Source organism: Macrotis lagotis, chromosome X (genome assembly GCF_037893015.1).
Source record: "Macrotis lagotis isolate mMagLag1 chromosome X, bilby.v1.9.chrom.fasta, whole genome shotgun sequence".
Lineage (NCBI taxonomy): Eukaryota > Metazoa > Chordata > Mammalia > Peramelemorphia > Peramelidae > Macrotis > Macrotis lagotis.
The window spans coordinates 156,652,930-156,670,977 of record NC_133666.1 but is presented as its reverse complement, the minus strand read 5'-3'; the positions used below and the strand labels follow the sequence as shown (position 1 = coordinate 156,670,977).

Sequence of the window (18,048 nt, the reverse complement as noted above, 5' to 3'; positions counted from 1 at the left end):
TGATAAATCTGTGCCCAACAATTCTGTAACTCAGAATTTTGATACTTGATTCCCTTGAGAAATTTTATTTCTTTAAATAAACAAAGTTTCTAATGGAGGGGAATTCAGTCTTTGTCTGAATAAAGGGTGCTATGGATCTAAATGCAATTGAAATGAGTATTTTTTAGGAAACTTTTAAGTTAAGGTTTCGGTCTTTAAATTTACATATGAATACTTTGCTCCATACAAATGACAAAAAGAAACTCCTCTGAGCAATCTTAGTTTCAGCCTTTATGAGTTATTCTATCACTTAGATTTTTCTGATATAAGACTTCCTAACAACAGGGTGGCTAGGTAGTGCAGTGGATAGAGCACAGGCCCTGGAGTCAGGAGTACCTGTGTTCAAATCCAGTCTCAGACACTTAATAATTGCCTAGCTGTGTGGCCTTGGGCAAGCCACTTAACCCCATTTGCCTTGCAAAAACCTAAAAAAAAAAAAAAAAAGTCTTCCTCATACCTTTCCCCCTAAGGTTCTGTGAAATCTCTGAGTTTATTCTCACCTCTTTTAGCCTCTCACTAAGCCCACACTTCTGATACCACCAGCCTGACTAAATGTCATGGAACTCATATCTACATTTCCCGTTGTATCTTTGAAAATATGCAAAAATGTGTTTGTGTGTATGTATGTGTGTAACCCCCATACCCAATTGCATTTTTTTTTTAGTTTTTGCTAAGCAATGGGGTTAAGTGGCTTGCCCAAGGCCACACAGCTAGGTAATTATTAAAGTGTCTGAGGCCGGATTTGAACCCAGGTACTCCTGACGCCAGGGCCGGTGCTCTATCCACTGCGCCACCTAGCCACCCTGCATTTTTCTTATTCTATAGTGAGAGCAGTTTATCTCAACTGAGATTCTTTTTAAAAGGGCAAAAGTTGAAGACAGATTTGGTTCCTCCTCTGTCATTCCCAAGAAATTGCTTTAAAGAATACAGCATAGGGGTGGCTAGGTGGCGAAGTGGATAGAGCACCGGCCCTGGCGTCAGGAGTACCTGGGTTCAAATGCGGCCTCAGACACTTAATAATTACCTAGCTGTGTGGCCTTGGGCAAGCCACTTAACCTCATTTGCCTTGCAAAAACCTAAAAAAAAAAAAAGGAATACAGCATTGACTAATGTAAAGGACAGAATTTGATCACTGCCACTTATCAACAGTTTGACCTCGGGGCAAATCACCTTCTTCCTCTGGAACTCCATTTTCCATTTTTATTAAAAAAAAAAAAGAACTGGACTGGATTAAATTATCACTGAAGTAACTTTTAGCTTTAAATTCTATCATCCTAGAATTGAAGAAAGGTATGAGCAGCCACAGGAATTTATTGTTTCCAAGTAAAAAACAATGTCAATTTTTCCATTACAATCTTTTCTTTCTTTCTTTCTTTCTTTCTTTCTTTCTTTCTTTCTTTCTTTCTTTCTTTCTGTCTGTCTGTCTGTCTGTCTGTCTGTCTGTCTTTCTCTTTCTTTCTCTTGTGACCTGCTTGACTGCAAATATTGGCTTCTGTGGCACTCCTTTCTTGGATGGGAGCAAATCAGCCCAGCTCAGAAAATATTTCACTCTGAATCATCTTGTTGAGTTAGTTCAGTCCATCTGTAAAGAAAGCCTTGCCTCCTCCCATAGGCACTATCCTGTTATTCATTAAAATGAAGCATTGCCCTTGTCCCAAAGTAGGCATAGAATCAAGTTTCAGACATCTCTTTTTAGAAGGCAGTTATTTATATTATATAGTCAATTTAAAGATGCAAATGTGCATACCTCTCCCTGTGAAGTTTGTTTATCTTAGTGCTACTGTGAGAATCTGATGCTTGAAGAAACAAGATTTCCTCTTTTCTGTGACCTAAACTTGCATAAAATAACAGCAGTCTCTAATTAACAGTAATCCAAGGTACTTTGTGATTTAGAGAGACCAAATCCTTAATATTAGCTCTGCCCATGTGCATTTGGGGAAACCTGGGTTTCTGTAAGCCACACAAAAAAAGCATCTACATCTGAACCAAGTTAAAATAAATTATAAATATCTTCAGCAGTCTGAAATTTGGAAAACAGCCTAGACCCTATACATTCCCTCTCTTAGTTCTTCTTCATCTCCGTGTGTGTGTGTGTGTGTGTGTGTGTGTGTGTGTGTGTGTTAAATCGCATGCCAAAATAAATTGAAACACTGGAGACCCTTTGAGCTCCTCAGCTCTCATATGACCTCAGCTAAGTTTGGTTGGCATCGCCAGTGTTTGGTTTTCAGTGGAAGTTTTTTTTTTTTTCTTTTGAAGCTTCCCTGAAGCTTCAACCTCCCAGTTACCCAATGTGGTAGGGGAAAAACAGGATATAGTATTTCTTTCCAGTCTTTTCCAAAGTCATTCCTGATGCAAGTTGAAGAAGTAAACCCAGTGTAAGGACAATAATTTATAGAGAATACCTAGAGGAGAGTGAAGGACTCCCATAGATGGATCAGATAAAGGGACTGAGTATGTTTAGCATGGAGGAGAGAATAATTTTGTTCAATTGTTTGAGGGATTGTTAGGTGAAGCACTTGACCTCAGGGCAAAACTAATAACAAGGGTGTATCTTGGAAAGAGAAGTTTTATGCTTGATGTAAGGAAAAACTCAAAATTTGAGCTATCCAGAAGTGGAATGAGCTTCCTTAGTGGTAGTGTATTTCTCCACATTTGAGACTTGTCTTCCAAAAAGCACTGGATGAATATTTGTTAGGTATTTTGTAAGATCTGATTCTTATTCAGGTACAGTTTGGAGAAAATGGATTTTGAGGTTCCTTTCAACTGAGATTTTGATGATGACTGCCTCTTAGTGATATATTTTCTGGCTTAAGGACTTAAACAATTTGGTTTTCTGTGTACCTAAATCTAAGATTCTATTTTTTTTAACTTTTTTCTTCTTCCTGGCTATACCTTTTAATACCCCTACATTTTTCAAAATTCTATTGTAATTTTCCAACATTTACCTAATGATCTTCTTTTCACCCAGCTCTATAGATTAGTAAAATTTACGGATAACATCATCTTTGATTTGGATCAGATAAACTACACATTCCTTCCTTGCTATTTGTATTTTCCATGAAGTAGAATTCCCAAAATTTCCCATAATTTACTTTCTACTCCTTGAAATTCTCTCATACTTTCACTTCCTCCACAGTGTACTTTCTTGGCTCTCATTCTCCTTTAGTAACTAAGTTATGCTTTCCTTTATTCAGTCCTCTTCCATCTTTTGCACCTAATGTGGGTTTCTACCAATACTTTGTCCTCGGTCCTCTGATCTTTATTTTATTCCCTCCATTCCCATGGCTCCAATTATCACTTCTTTTTACATGACTTCATAGTCAAAATTGACATTTGAGTGGTAATTAGGTTATTTTTCTACTTTTGTGTCTTTCATGGTGTCTAGCCTAATGTTAGGTACATGTCTTGTTGTTGGTATTGCTCAGTCATTATAGTTGTGTCCAACTCTTCATGAATTCTGTTTGAGTTTTTCTTGGCAAAGATGACTGAAATAATTTCCCATTTCCTTCTCCAGCTAATTTTACAGAAGAGGAAACTGAAGTAAATAGGGTTACTGACCTGCCCAGGATCACACAGCTAGTTAGTGTTTGAGGTTGAATTTGAACTCAGGTTTTCCTGAATCCAGGGCTGGCAGTCTAGTCTCTGTGCCATCTAACTACCATGTTAAATACATAGAATTCAGTGAATTTGTACTTGATGGATTTTTTTCTGACTCAAATAAATTCCTTACTTAGTAATCCAGCCTTATCTAGAAGAGCTATCAAGATCTGTTGCTGGGACTAATTGAACTTTACAGAAGGATTAGATGAGTGGGACAATGCTAAAAATGATAACACTTTTTATTTGGTATGTTTAATGGAAGATCCCAAAGAAGAGGCTTTATGGCTTAAACAGAGACACTCAAAAAGCAGGAGATGAGAACAATATAACTAAGACTTAGTAGGATAGTCCCAGTGATTTCTTCATAATGAACCTAGGTCTGACATCTCCAAACTAAGGCAGTCAATCTTCTTGCACTAGGACTAACTCCTACAAATCAGGGTAATTTATTGTGACACCCACCTATGCCCCACCCCCCTCATATTTACAGCAAGCTTAATATTTCCTTGTCAATTAAAAAAAGGGGGGGGGAGCCTATTGGAACTACCAAACTTCACTGAGCAAAAATAAAGGAAGATAGCAGGTACATGACATTGGATTTTTCAAATGTTACTTCAAATATCTTTATCTGGGATAAAACCCGTGAAATTACTAAGATACATGAGTATTGTCAAAAGGCCCTCTGTGGACAGGACCCTAATGAAATAAACTGATAATATGAAAGGGCTATATGGATTTGTTTATGGAAACAGGAGTTTATGATGGTAATTAAAGATAAGATCTTCATTTGATTACAACCCATTTTTTCTGGCCTATCCTGTGTCTCTTGCCTGTGTCCTACAGATCCAATCAATGTTTTGAATGTTTTCCTTGCCCTCCATCACAAGGATACCAGTAGATTACTAAGGCTGTTCATCTACTATCAGTAGTTCTCACCTTAAGACAATTCCATCTATTTTACTCTCATGTTTTTCTGATAATATGCTTTTTCCAGTTCTTAGACATTCCTTGTTTGATATATATTGCAGACCAAACACCAAACATGTACCTTTTCATTGTCTTCTGTGTGATACTCATTTTTTATTTCTTCAGAGATTGTAAGATTACTTGATTTGTATCTAAGCACCACTACTTTTGTTGTTATTGTTCAGTCATGCATTCATGTCTAACTCTTTGTGAGACCTCCTGTACCATACATAGCATATCAATATAATGTGAACAGTGAACTATATTACATATATTAAAAAATGTACATATTTATATATGTAGTATACTTCACTGTTCATATTCCCCCATTTTGGTCAATGTGACACCATAGCATCACATACAGACTAATAAAGAAAGGTGTGGGGAGATGAGAGGCATATTAGAGGAAAAATACATACATATATGTATATAAGTATGTATCCATAAATATAAATTTTAAATGACAAAGTTCATTGTTCAAAACTATCCGTGGGATTTTCATGACAAATATCCTTCTCTAGTGAATTAAGGCAAACAGAGATTGCCCAGGATCACACAGCTATTAAGTATCTGAGACCAAATTTGAACTCAGGTCTTCCTGTTTCCAGGCCCATTACCGCCTAACCTCCTACCTGTTTCCTGGTGAATATAAAATATGGCATTTTGTTTCCAGGAGAAACATTTACTAAAGGGATTTCAGATTTTCCTAAAGTCAATGCAGTTTTCTATTTTCCTTAATTCTAGGCCCAACTCATTATTTTTTGTAAGGCAATTAAGTGACTTGCCCAAGGTCACGTAGCCAGGTAATTATTAAGTGTCTGAAGCTGGATTTGAACTCAGTTCCTCCTGATTCTAGGGCTGATGTTCTATCCACTGTGCCATTGAGCTGGTGGCCACCAACTCATTTTCTATATGTATTTTTTTTGTCCCAGGTTTTTATACCATTATCCAAGTTCTTTAGGTTAATAATCTACTTGGTTTTGTGTTGTGGGTAGTCACTTCAGTCTTCCAGGAAGTTTACCAATAATCCAGGAATTGATACAGCTATCATGTTATCACAAAAGAAGTATATAGAAGACTTTACTCAGACTGTACTTGATTTCTTCCATCACAATGATGAAACCTTTGATGAATGTCTTTTTTTGTTGCTTCACTTTTTGATCAAAATGTTGTCTAACAAGACTATCAATAATAAGATCTAAGTTTTTATCATATGTATTTATTCCCTTCTTTGCAATATCTCATGAACTGATCCCTCAATGCCCTCAACAATTGTGTTGCCTAAAGGTTGGATCTATTCTGTATGCATTTGATCTACTGCTTCTCATCACTACCTTCCCTATAGGCATATGTTGGATTATGTTGTTAAAGAATCAGATGTGATGATTATACTACCTATGGTGGTAAAGAAAAAAATTCTGTTATAGGAATCTTTGCAAATCTTTTCTGATTTTCTTCAATTTATTGTCCTGTCATTTTCAACTATTAAGAATATATCTTTTGGGATGACATGTTTAATTGCTCACTTGCCACTCTTTTTATTTATTTTTTTTAGGTTTTTTTTGCAAGGCAATGGGGTTAAGTGACTTACCCAAGGCCACACATCTAGCTAATTATTAAGTGTTTGAGGTCACATTTGAACTCAGGTACTTCTGACTCCAGGGCCAGTGCTCTATCCACTGCACCACCTAGCCACCCCTTGCCACTTTTGTAAAACAAAGCAAAAACAAGGTCACACAATTACTATATGTCTGAGGTTGGATTTGAACCTAGGTCTTCCTGACTTTAGGTCCAGCTCTCCATCCACTGAGCCACCTAGTGCCCTGAAAGATGCTGGAATAGTTTGCTGTTTCTTTTACTAGTTCATTTTGCAGGTGAAGAAACTGAGACAATTAGGCCTAAGTGGCATACCCTGGGTATTACAGCTAGTAATTATTTATGAAACTCAGAAAGATGAATCTTCCTGACTCCAGGTTTGATACTCTATGCACTATACCACCTGGCTGCCCCCAAAGAAATAAGGGAGGTACTTTTTTTATTTCTTCTCTGGAAACAAGCTTGGTCATTGTAATTGTATATATTCAGTTTCCTGATTTGGGGTTTTTGTTGTTCTTTCTAGGTATGTTGTTGTCATTATGTGAATCATTTTCCTGGCTCTGCTAACTTTAATCTGTTTACTTCTTAATTGAAGTTGCCTTTGATTGTCCCTCCTTTTCTTCTGAAAATAAGTCGTGTTTTTAACTAAGGAATTTTTTAGATTCTTTTCATATTATTATGATAAGGGACTTACATCTCTTTAACTGACATAGAAAATGATTTTAGTGTATGTACATATTCCTATTCCATGCTTATCAGAGTTATACAACTTTTGGTTTCTTAAATTTTTATATTTCATTATGTTGATTACAACATGATTTTGTTTTGACCATTCCTTGACTAATGGACATGCTTTTTCACCCATTTTCTTTAATCATAAAAAATATCGATATGAATACTTTGATATATATGTCTATATTTCTCTAGTTTTAATTTCATTGTGATCTATATTTAGCAATGAGATTTGGGGGGCAAAAGACATGGACATATTAATTATTTTTTAAACATAGTTTCAAATTTGTTTCCAGAATGGTTGAAAAATTTACAACTCCACCAAAAGCTTATTATATGTTTATCTTTCTGCAGCCCCTTTGATTTACATGTTTTAAGCTGTACCAATTTTCTGAGTGAGAGGTGAAAAGTTCTTTTTGTTTGTATCTTTTTCAGGTTATTAGTTATTTGAAACAATCTTTCATATAATTATTAATAGTTTATTGTTCTTTTGAGTTCAGTTTAAGCTTCTTCTTTAATTGCTAATCTGTTGGGGAATGGCTTTTTGATCTTATAAATTATTTGCCTGGACATATTTGATAACAGATATTTATGGAAAATAATTAAAGAAATGATTTTTTCCCAGCATGCTTACTTCCATGATTAGCTTAGTGGAGTTGTTTTTTGGTATTTTTCCTCCCAATTGCCAAAATATCTTACAGATGAATTTATATTCTGAATTAGAGTTGCCTTTGATTGCCCCTTTTTTTCTCCTGAAAAGTAAGTTAAATGTTTTTTAACTAAGGAATTTTTCAGGTTCTTTTCATCTTATTATGATAAGGGTTTACATCTCTTAAATTTATGCAGAAAATGATTTTAGTGTATGTCCATATTCTTCCTTCCACTTTATTTTCCTCATCATTTTCTCCTTATGACTCATTTTCCTTATGACTCCTGAAACAAGAACTATAATCACCTGAATAATAAAACAGCATGATTTTTCAGTTAAGCTCAGCACCCTCTAAACCTACCTAGGATTTCATCTAACTGTTAAGGAAGATTATTAAACAAGATAATTGTCTAAACAGTAGGTTGGAGTGTCAGATAAAATCTATTGGTATATTTTTATAACATTTTCTGATGTGCTTTTCATTTATCACATTATTTTTTGGTCATCATATGCTAAACAGAAAATTACATAAGGTAAAGTATTTCTTAAAAGTTTTTCCTCTGGGGAAAATAGAAATTTTTTTATTTGTTGTCTGAAATGGACCAATACATTATTGCTATTTTTAAAAAATATATTGATAATATTCTAGTATTGATTTGTTTTGTAAACTTTCTAATTTAAGCCTACTGCATAACTAAAGTTTTAAGACAGGTGGAATGACATAGTGGAAGAAATACTTGACTTAGAATCAGAAGAAATCTGGATTTAGATCCTGACTGAGGCATTTATTTGTTGTATAAACTTGGGCAAGTCATTTAACCTATCTGAGCCTCAGTTTCTTCATTATAAAATGAGGATAATAAGACTTGCAATAGGGCAGCTAGGTGGCACAGTGAATAAAGCACCAGCCCTAGAATCAGGAGGACCTGAGTTCAAATGCAGCCTCAGACACTTAATAATTTCCTAACTGTGTGACCTTGGGTAAGTCACTTAACCCTAATGCCTTGCCAAAAAAAACCCCAAACAACCCAAAATTATAATAATACTTGAAATACCTATGTAACAGGAATGTCATAAGGAAAGTATTCTGTAAATCTTCATGGGCTAGATAACGTGAGAAATTGTTTTGATTTCTTTTTTTTCATTTTTTCCCCCAGAACCATGGGTGGAGAAGATTAATGTTAACTCATTGGTCAACATTCATACAGCTTCAAAATAAATATTTCTGTAGAATCTCTAGGCAATAAATTTCTGTTCCTCTTTTCATTCTTGTCAGAAAACTATAGGACAGTGTGCATGTTATGATGCTATTAATATATTCCCATGACTTTTAATTAAATGATGATACCTAGTGCTTTTTCATAATAGAAATGTTCCCTTGAGATGATAAGATACAGTCCTTTCGGGAAGCACTTAGTGAGATCTGTTTGGAGCAATATCCTTAGAGCAACAGAATTATGTTATATTTGGTCTGTTAGGCATATGCCATAAGAGCACAAGGTGTTTTTGTTTAGTCATTTATTTTTGCCAATATTGCCATTTAAAAAAATCTTTTAAAAAATCCTAAAGGGATTCAGCCTGGGAGAATAGATATTTTGGAGGTAATGGAGTCATTGGCAGACATGCTAGAGATCATCACCTGCGCCATTCTCATTTTTGTGAGCATTATGGGGAATAGTTGCTTATTTTTTTCTTCAAGGAGATGTATCAGTGGACCTTTACAACCATCCTTCTTGCTTATTTTCAGTCTTGTATTTGTTCACCTCCTGAAAAACTTGGTTGTGAATATCATGAAAATTTTTTATTCCTCTGGTGGCATGTTGGACTCAGCCAGCTGCAAAATTCTCCGATTCACAGAGACTCTGACCACTCAGCTTGCTATTTGGTTCATGTTATATTTTGCTGTACTTTATCATCAGAAGCTGTACCAAACTGTCCATCCCTCAAGTGAAACTCTAAACCTGAACCTTCAGAAAAGGCATTTAAAGGCAGTTGCCATCCTTTGGATCACTGGATTTGGAATTTGTATTCCAATTTTATATTTTACTGAAAAGCCCCAACATCTGAATGCAGCAAATGACACCAGGTTGTTGTCTACCAAGCGGCTTAACTTGGATTGTGAGACTGATTTTGAAAACCAACAGATAGAATATTACTATGAGAAAATATTTTTAGTTCTTATTGATCTTCTTCCTTTGACCATCTTAGTTTTTGTTTGTTTTTGGATTATTTTCCTGCTTTGGGAGCAAAGGAAACTAACATATGGTGACATTTGGATGGGAGATGATGCTTCAGAAATTGAAATCTTTCGAGGAGCTAAAGTCAGTATTTTGTTGACATTACTGATTACCTCTCTGTGGATTTCCCACTTTGTTTTTATTTGTTTCTATAAAAACTTGGAATCTTATCCCTTTACTCCAGCCTTGCTTACAGCTCTTTCTTCAGGTTTTTCTGCTGTTAGTCCATATGTTCTTATATTGGTTAATTACAAAGTAAAGCTGGAGGCCTTCTGCTGTAGAAAAACAGGAAAATCTACTACACAATCTACAAATGTTCTTTCCTGTCCATATGCATAATAACAAAAATCACATTATTTTATATTTCAGTAAAATGGGAAAGCTTCCTAATTTAAAGGAAGCAAAAATCTCCCATTTCTCCTCAACTGACAGAAAAATTCCTTTCAGTCAGGAAAACAAAACATCAAAACAGGTATCTCAAGAAAACTGAAAGAGAGAAGTTTTGGGTACCGACGACTGAAATGAGTTTTGGGGAAGTATGAGGGTCAACACGCAATTGTCTGGTATTTGTCAGAAACTGAACTAGGTCTAGTTGATGAAAAATATGCTAAAATTAAAAAAAAAATCCTAATTTTTGTTTTTTGTTATTTCTGTTTTTATTGTGTTTCTCAGTTATAAAAATGATTATTATGGAAAACTTAAATTACCCTTACATAAAAGCAATCTTCATAGAATTCTAGGAGATTCAGTGAAAAAATTGCAATCAATATTCTTATTAAACTCCTGCTATGTGTAAGAAGACATTTTGCAAGAGAATAATAATAATAATAATAATAGGATTAATGTTAGGGTGATACTCAATTCCTGTGAGCTGTAATTCCTCTTTAGGATACATGATAGTCATAAATTATTGTTCATCTCTATTACTTTTCTTGAAATGTCTCAACATATATATAGTATATAAGAAATAAATCAATAATGTAATCTCTTGGGTTTTTAAAACAAAAATAATATTCTATTTAAATTTGAAGCAGTCTTTATTCATTTTGTTTAGGTAGCAACTCTCTTATTAATTAACAATGCTGCCTAAGAATTGGAATAAAGAATTTTGAAATAGAATTTGCTAAATTGTACTTTATAATTTCTAAAATTGATTTTCCCCTATTAAAATTAGCACAGATTTTTAATCTCTTGCAGTCTTGTTTTCTTCTAATTGTGTAAGTCTAATTATTCCTTGAAAAACAAGGGAATGAATTTTCAAAATAATTTTCATTTTTAATTTGGTTAAATCATGAATTTGAAAGATATAGCATTAGTTATTTAGATTTTTAAAACTACTATATTTGTTTGATTCCAAGACTTATTATCAATGAAGTAATTCACTGACTACAGTTTCATTTGATGAATAAATATTTATTAAGTATATACCATCTTCTTATGTCTATTAACAATGCTATTTTTAAAAAAGCTAAATGTTCAGAAACAGTGTGCCTATTGTTTCTCTTGTCTCCCCTCTTCTTTCTCTGCCTTCCTCTACCCTCTTTTCCTTTTCTTTTCCCATTATCCACTCCTCTCCCTAACCTATGAGAAGGTTAGCAAGCAGATTTTCAGAACTTTCCTATAGTAACAAATAAAACCTCATTTTGTTTATTGATTACATTTGACTTGCTATGATAAAATTCAGCTTCAAAACAGGTCTCCCATGCTCATTAAAATTTACATACTATTTCTTAAAATATACAATCAAAATGATAATTGTGCACAATGATGTTCAGATGATTGCTATTAGCAAAAGAATAAGGTAAGTTTTTTCAAGAAGGATATGTGCCACATCAGAGAATGTACAAGGAAGAGTTCAAGTGAAAAGTAATTTCTTAAAGGTGAGATCCTTTAGATGTTTCTATTTGTAGATGTTTTGCTTATTCTCCCTCTAACACCACTAGCAAGTCACCTAACTTTGTAATGCTCTAGATAGCTCTCTAAAAACTATACATTTCAGAGAAGATATCAAAGAAGTTCTGTCATGTAAGGAGTTACCTGTATTGATGAAATCACATGTTCTGAAACTCTAGCTCCTAATTTGCTGGTTGTTTTAAGCTCTGAAATACTACAAAAGTTCCCAAAAAGATTTGGAACAAGTAAGTCACATAGGAAGAAACAAAAAAAAAGTCATATCTATTTCCTAAATTGGATTTTTTCTGTTTTCACATGTCATGGTTGTGTTGTAGATGGGCAACTACATGAGTCCAAGTTTGAATAGGTAGAGGAGAATGACCTAGATTGTAAATGGTACCCACAGAACTTTCAATAATCCTAAACTACTCACTGGCACAAAAACCTCATAGTTTTACAAATGTGTTACTGGTGATCTTATGAATCATAGATTTTGAATAATGGAACAAAACAATGTCAATGAATCATTTCAGGGCATCTAAAGTACAACATACATATAAACCATGACTTGTGAAAAATGCTAAAAATTAATTTCTAAAATGTATGATCAGAAGGGGAGGAAGACTTGTCTTGTTTATAGAGGAAAGGATCACTGTCAAGTAAGTGCCATATGATGCTTTAAAAAAAAATTGAGAGGAATACCTCCAGGACATTGGGCAAATGGATTGTTGCTGTGTAAGCTCCACCACCAATGCAGATCAGCAACTGCAAATTATAAACTTAAGAGGCCTGTCTGCCCGGATTCACCCAGTCAGTATTTATCAGAGACTGGAAATGACCTAATGTCTCCCTGACTAAAGCTTATTTTCAGACCTGGGTTATATAAAGGATATATTGATGATATGATGGTATACTTAGAGAACCCTGGAAAATCAGCTCAAAAACTACTTGAAACAATTAGCAATTTTAGCAAAGTTGCAGGATATAAAATAAACTCATTATCGCAATACATTGCCAACAAAGTCCAACAACAAGAGAAAGAAAGAGAAAATCCATTTAAAGTAACTGTAGACAACATAAAATACTTGGGAATCTATCTCCCCAGACAAATGCAGAAACTATTTCAACATAATTACAAACCATTTTTCACACAAATAAAGTCAGACATAAATAATAAGAAAATGTCAATTGCTCATGCTTAGATTGAGCTATTATTATGATAAAACTGGCAATTCTATCTAAATCAAATTACTTATTCAGTGCCATACCAACTACCAAAAATTATTTTGTCAAGGATTTGGAGGAAATTAATGAAAAAAAATGCAAAGGGAGGTGGCCTAGCCAAACCAATCTAAAACCATATTAAAAAGTGGCAATCATCAAAGCTGTTTGGTATTGGCTAAAACATAGAGAAGTGGATCAGTAGAATAGATTAGGTACAAAGGAAACAGTAGTTAATGACAGTGGTAACATAAACCCAGGGAATCTAACTTCTGGGATAAGAACTCTTTGATAAAAACTCCTACGAAAATGATAAAGAGTATGGCAAAAAAAGTAGGAATAGACCAACATCTCACATCCTATATACCAAAAAAAGATCAAAATGGGTTTAGGATTTAGTCATAAAGAATGATACCATAAACTAATTAGGAGAACAAGGAATTCTTTATCTGTTAGATCTATGGAATAAGGCTAAGTTTATGACCAAAGAAGAAAGAGAGAACATAATAAATTGCAAAATAATTCATTTTGATTTCTTGCACATATAAAACTTACACAAACAAGCTTAAAAGGAATGCAAAAGATAAGAAACAATTTTCACAGCTAGTATTTTTGATAAAGGATTCATTTCTAAATATATACAGAACTGATTCAATTTTATAAGAATACAAATCAGTTCCCATTTCATAAAAAGATATGAATAAGCAGTTTTCAGATAAAGAAATTAAAACCATCTGCAGTCATATAAAAAATGCTCCAAGTCATTATTGTTTAGATAAATACAAATTAAAACAACTCTGAGGTACCAACTCACACCTACCAGATTGGCTAAAATGATTTTAAAAAAGGAAATAATCAATGCTGGAGAGGATGTGAGAAAATTAGGATACTAATGCACAGTTGGTGGAGCTGTGAACTGATCCAGCCTTTCTGGAGAGCAATTTGTTATTCCCAAAGGATAATAAAACCATGCATACCCTTTGATCCAACAATACCACTACTTGGTATTTTTCCCCCAAAAGATCATAAAAAGACCCACATGTACAAAAATATTTATAGCAGCTCTTTTTTTCTTTTTTTTAATGTTTTAAGTTTTTTATTAAAGATTTTATTTATTTTGAGTTTTACAATTTTTCCCCAATCTTCCTTCCCTCCCCCCATCCCCCACAGAAGGCAATTTGTCAGTCTTTACATTGTTTCCATGGTATACATTGACCCAAATTGAATGTGATGAGAGAGAAATCATAACCTTAAGGCAGAAACATAAAGTATAAAAGATAGTAGGATCAGACAGTTAGATATCCAGTTTTTTTCCTAAATTTAAGGTAATAGTCCTTGATCATTGTTCAAACTCCACAGTTGTTTCTCTGGATACAGATGGTATTCTCCATTGCAGACAGCCCCCCAAATTGTCCCTGATTGCTGCACTGATGGAATGAGCGAGTCCATCAAGGTTGATCATTGCCCCCCATGTGTACAGGATGTACAGTGTTTTTCTGGTTCTGCTCATCTCACTCAGCATCAGTTCATGCAAATCCCTCCAGGCTTTCCTGAAATCCTGTCCCTCCTGGTTTCTAATAGAACAAAAGTGTGCCATGACATACATATACCACAGTTTGCTAAGCCATTCCCCAATTGAAGGACATTTACTTGATTTCCAATTCTTTGCCACCACAAACAGGGCTGACATAAATATTTTTGTACAAGTAATGTTTTTAACCCTTTTTCATCATCCCTTCAGGGTATATACCCAATAGTGGTATTGCTGGATTAAAGGGTATGCACATTTTTAATGCCCTTTGGGCATAATTCCAAATTGCTCTCCAGAAAGGTTGGATGAGTTCACAGCTCCACCAACAATGTAACAGTGTCCCAGATTTCCCACAATCTTTCCAGTAATGATCATTATACTTTCTGGTCATATTGGTCAGTCTGAGAGGTGTGAGGGTGATACTTCAGAGAAGCTTTAATTTGCATTTCTCCAATAAGTAATGATTTGGAGCAGTTTTTCATATGACTATGAATTGCTTTGATTTCCTCAGCTGTAAATTGCATATCCTTTGACCATTTGTCAATTGGGGAATGGCTTGGTTTTTTTTTTTTTGAAAATTTCACTCAGTTCTCTGTATATTTTAGAAATGAGTCCTCTGTCAGAAACATTAGTTGTAAAGATTTTTCCCAGTTTACTTCATTTCTTTTGATCTTGGTTACAGTGGTTTTGTCTGTGCAAAAGCTTTTTAATGTAATGTAACTGAAATCATCTAGTTTGTTTTTAGTGATGTTCTCCATCTATTCCTTAGTCATAAACTGCTTCCCTTTCCATCGATCTGACAGGTAAACTAGTCCTTGATCTTCTAATTTGCTTATAGTATTGTTTTTTTATGTCTAAATCCTGTATCCATTTTGGATCTTATCTTGGTATAGGGTGTGAGGTGTTGGTTCTAATCTAAGTTTTTTCCAAACTAACTTCCAATTTTCTGAGCAGTTTTTATCAAAGAGAGAGTTTTTATACCAATAGCTGGACTCTTTGGGTATATCAAACAGCAGATTACTATAATTGTTTCCTGTATAGCAGCTCTTTTTGTAGTGGCAAATAATTGGAAATTGAGGGGTTGCCCATCAATTGAGGAATGGTTGAACTAGTTATGAATGTTATGGAGTACTATTGTTCTGAAGAAATCACCAGTGGCCAGACTTAAGAGAAGCATGAAAAGAGTTGCTAAGACAAGAGAGCAGAACCAGGAGAATATTGTACATATTAACAGAAACATTGTGAGATGATCAGCTATGATAGACACATAGTCTATCGCTCAGCAGTTCAATGATCAAGGACAATCATGAGAGACCTGTTCTGAATTCTGAATTCTGAATATAGAGCAAAGCATTTTAAGTTCACTTATTAAAACTTTTTACTCCTTAGTTTTTCTTCCTTAGTTCTAATTCTTCTTTCACAACACGACTAATATGGAAATATGTTAAACATGATTATACATGTATAGCCTATATCAGATTGTTTGCTGCCATGGGCACAGGGAGGGAAGGGAGGGTGGTAGAAAAATGTGCAATTCAAAAACTTGCAAAAGGATGGATATTGAAAACTATCTTTGCATGTAATTGGAAAAGAAAGAAAGAAAAAAAGGCTATATTGGAGAGAAGAGAAACTGGAAGCAGAAAAATCAATTTTCAATTCAATTCAACAAATGTTTATTAAGTGACTACTTAATTGTAGTCAAATCAATGTGCAAATTACTGTGATATGTACTAGGGGAGAGATTCAAAGTTAGCATAATACATAGCCCTTGCTATAATGAAACTTGACATACCCAAGTCATGGGTAAGTAAAATCTGATCTAGGATTGGTGGCAGTAGGAGTGGGGAAAAATTAGATAAATAAAAGAAATAGTTCAAAGGTAACACTTGACAGTTTATTGAATGAGAGAAAAAAAAGGAGAAAGCAAAAAGCTAACATCAAGGTTTGAGCTTAATAAATTGGAGAAAAGGCAGTGTAGATAGGCTAGGGGGAGAGAGCTTTTGGTATGGAAGAAGAATAATTCAGTTTTGAACATGTTGGATTTAGGTGTTAGGACTTCCTCATAAAGATAATCAACAGGAAGTTGAACATGAAGGATTAAAATTCAGAGCATATGCTCAGGCTAAAAATAATGCAATATTAACAGGTTTACTTTGTCGACATTGATTGTGGGAGTTTTTCCACACAAAGTTATTCAGACCCACAATTTAGAGTCTATTTAGATCCAGTGTAAAATTTGCAAATATCATTATTCTAATTGAGTTTATAGCTAATTCATATAAAGTCCTAAGATCTTGTAACTCTTAATATCAACTCTTAATGTTGGGATCTGTTATGCTACAGTTCAATTAAAGGATGTTTCCAAATTGAGGTTTCCTCTGAGGGAGAAAAGCACTCCAGTTGTTCAAACATCCAATCTGGATCTCATTAGCCAGCAGGGCCTCTGAAGATCTCTGCAGCTGTGAGGTGCAAAGAAGGGAAGAATTGTCAAGGTAACCAGTGCCTGAATTCTGTAGGGTTTTGAAGTTCAAAGGCAACACCTTATATTGTATAGTTAATAAAGCAGGAAGACTTCAGAACATCCGAAGTTTCTGGGTGGTCTTCATGGGAAATTCTAAGTGAGTCCACAGAGGTAGTTTAGTCTGAAGAGGACCAGGTGTAGAATATGAGTGGAGGTAACATATGGGGTCACCATCTTTTTTATTCAGTGTACAGATAAAAGAAGACTAGGAGATTATTTGCACTTAGATCAGTGACTTATCCTCCAAATAATTAGCTGTGTTTGAATGAAGAAGCAGGTAGACTTCTTTTTAGATTCTCCCCTTCCTTGTCACTGCTATGCTTCCTTTTCTCTAACTTGAACCCTGGACTAATCAATAATCATACACAAATTTTTCTTTACTAATAGTCAGAGAAAGCAACTGTATACATTAAATAATTTTTGTAACATTCAGTGCAAAACAGGTGAGCCAAAAATGTGAAATTTGGATTTGGTAGCTTCCTGTTCATAGCCGAGAAAGCTAGTCTGTTCCCAGGCTATTCCATAGTTTCCTTCCAGAAAACAGTGCAAGACACTACTGGCTGAAGCTCATGCTCAGCTTTCCCATTCCTGCAAATTTATTGTTTCCTTTTTGTTTCCCCAGACGTTTTCACTTTACTATAAAATGGTATGAGTTGGGCTTTTAATTGCATTTTAAGTATCATCTAATTCTTTGAACATATTGTTTATTCATTTAGAATTGACAGGTTATACTGTAGAGAGTCTATTTCCTGAGGACATGGAAACCAAACATTCCTTCCACATTTCGAATCAGGATGCCTTTTGAGGTTATTATTTGTTCCCTCTTCACTGCTCTTCCCATGTTTCTTTACTAGATTTTTTTTGGTCAGTCTATAATAATGTTTTTCTATCATCTTGGTTTCAATTTTCTTTTAATCCTCAACCCTTATCCTGTTGATGCATTACGGTATAGTATGCTCTTTAGAGTTCAGTTGAGTGGAGCATTTTACTATGACCCAGGTAACTTCAGACAAATAAAAATTCATGTTGATGACTAGGAACTACAACTCTAAACTCAGAGGCC

At 34.5% G+C, this 18,048-nt stretch overlaps 2 protein-coding genes across 3 annotated transcripts in view; both read left to right on the top strand.

Annotated features, from left to right (window-relative positions):
• Window positions 1-18,048, top strand: part of SNCAIP (synuclein alpha interacting protein) — a 252,789-nt gene that overhangs the window by 76,491 nt on the left and 158,250 nt on the right. The gene's annotated exons all lie outside the window — the stretch shown is intronic.
• Window positions 1,033-10,844, top strand: LOC141500120 (uncharacterized). The gene has a single exon (XM_074203032.1). It carries the CDS (start codon window positions 9,187-9,189, stop codon window positions 10,156-10,158), a length of 972 nt encoding a protein of 323 aa, XP_074059133.1. The 5' UTR covers window positions 1,033-9,186; the 3' UTR covers window positions 10,159-10,844.

Coding starts and splice junctions, on each gene's coding strand:
- LOC141500120 (XM_074203032.1), top strand. CDS start 9,187: ATGGAGTCATTGGCAGACATGCTAGAGATCATCACCTGCGCCATTCTC.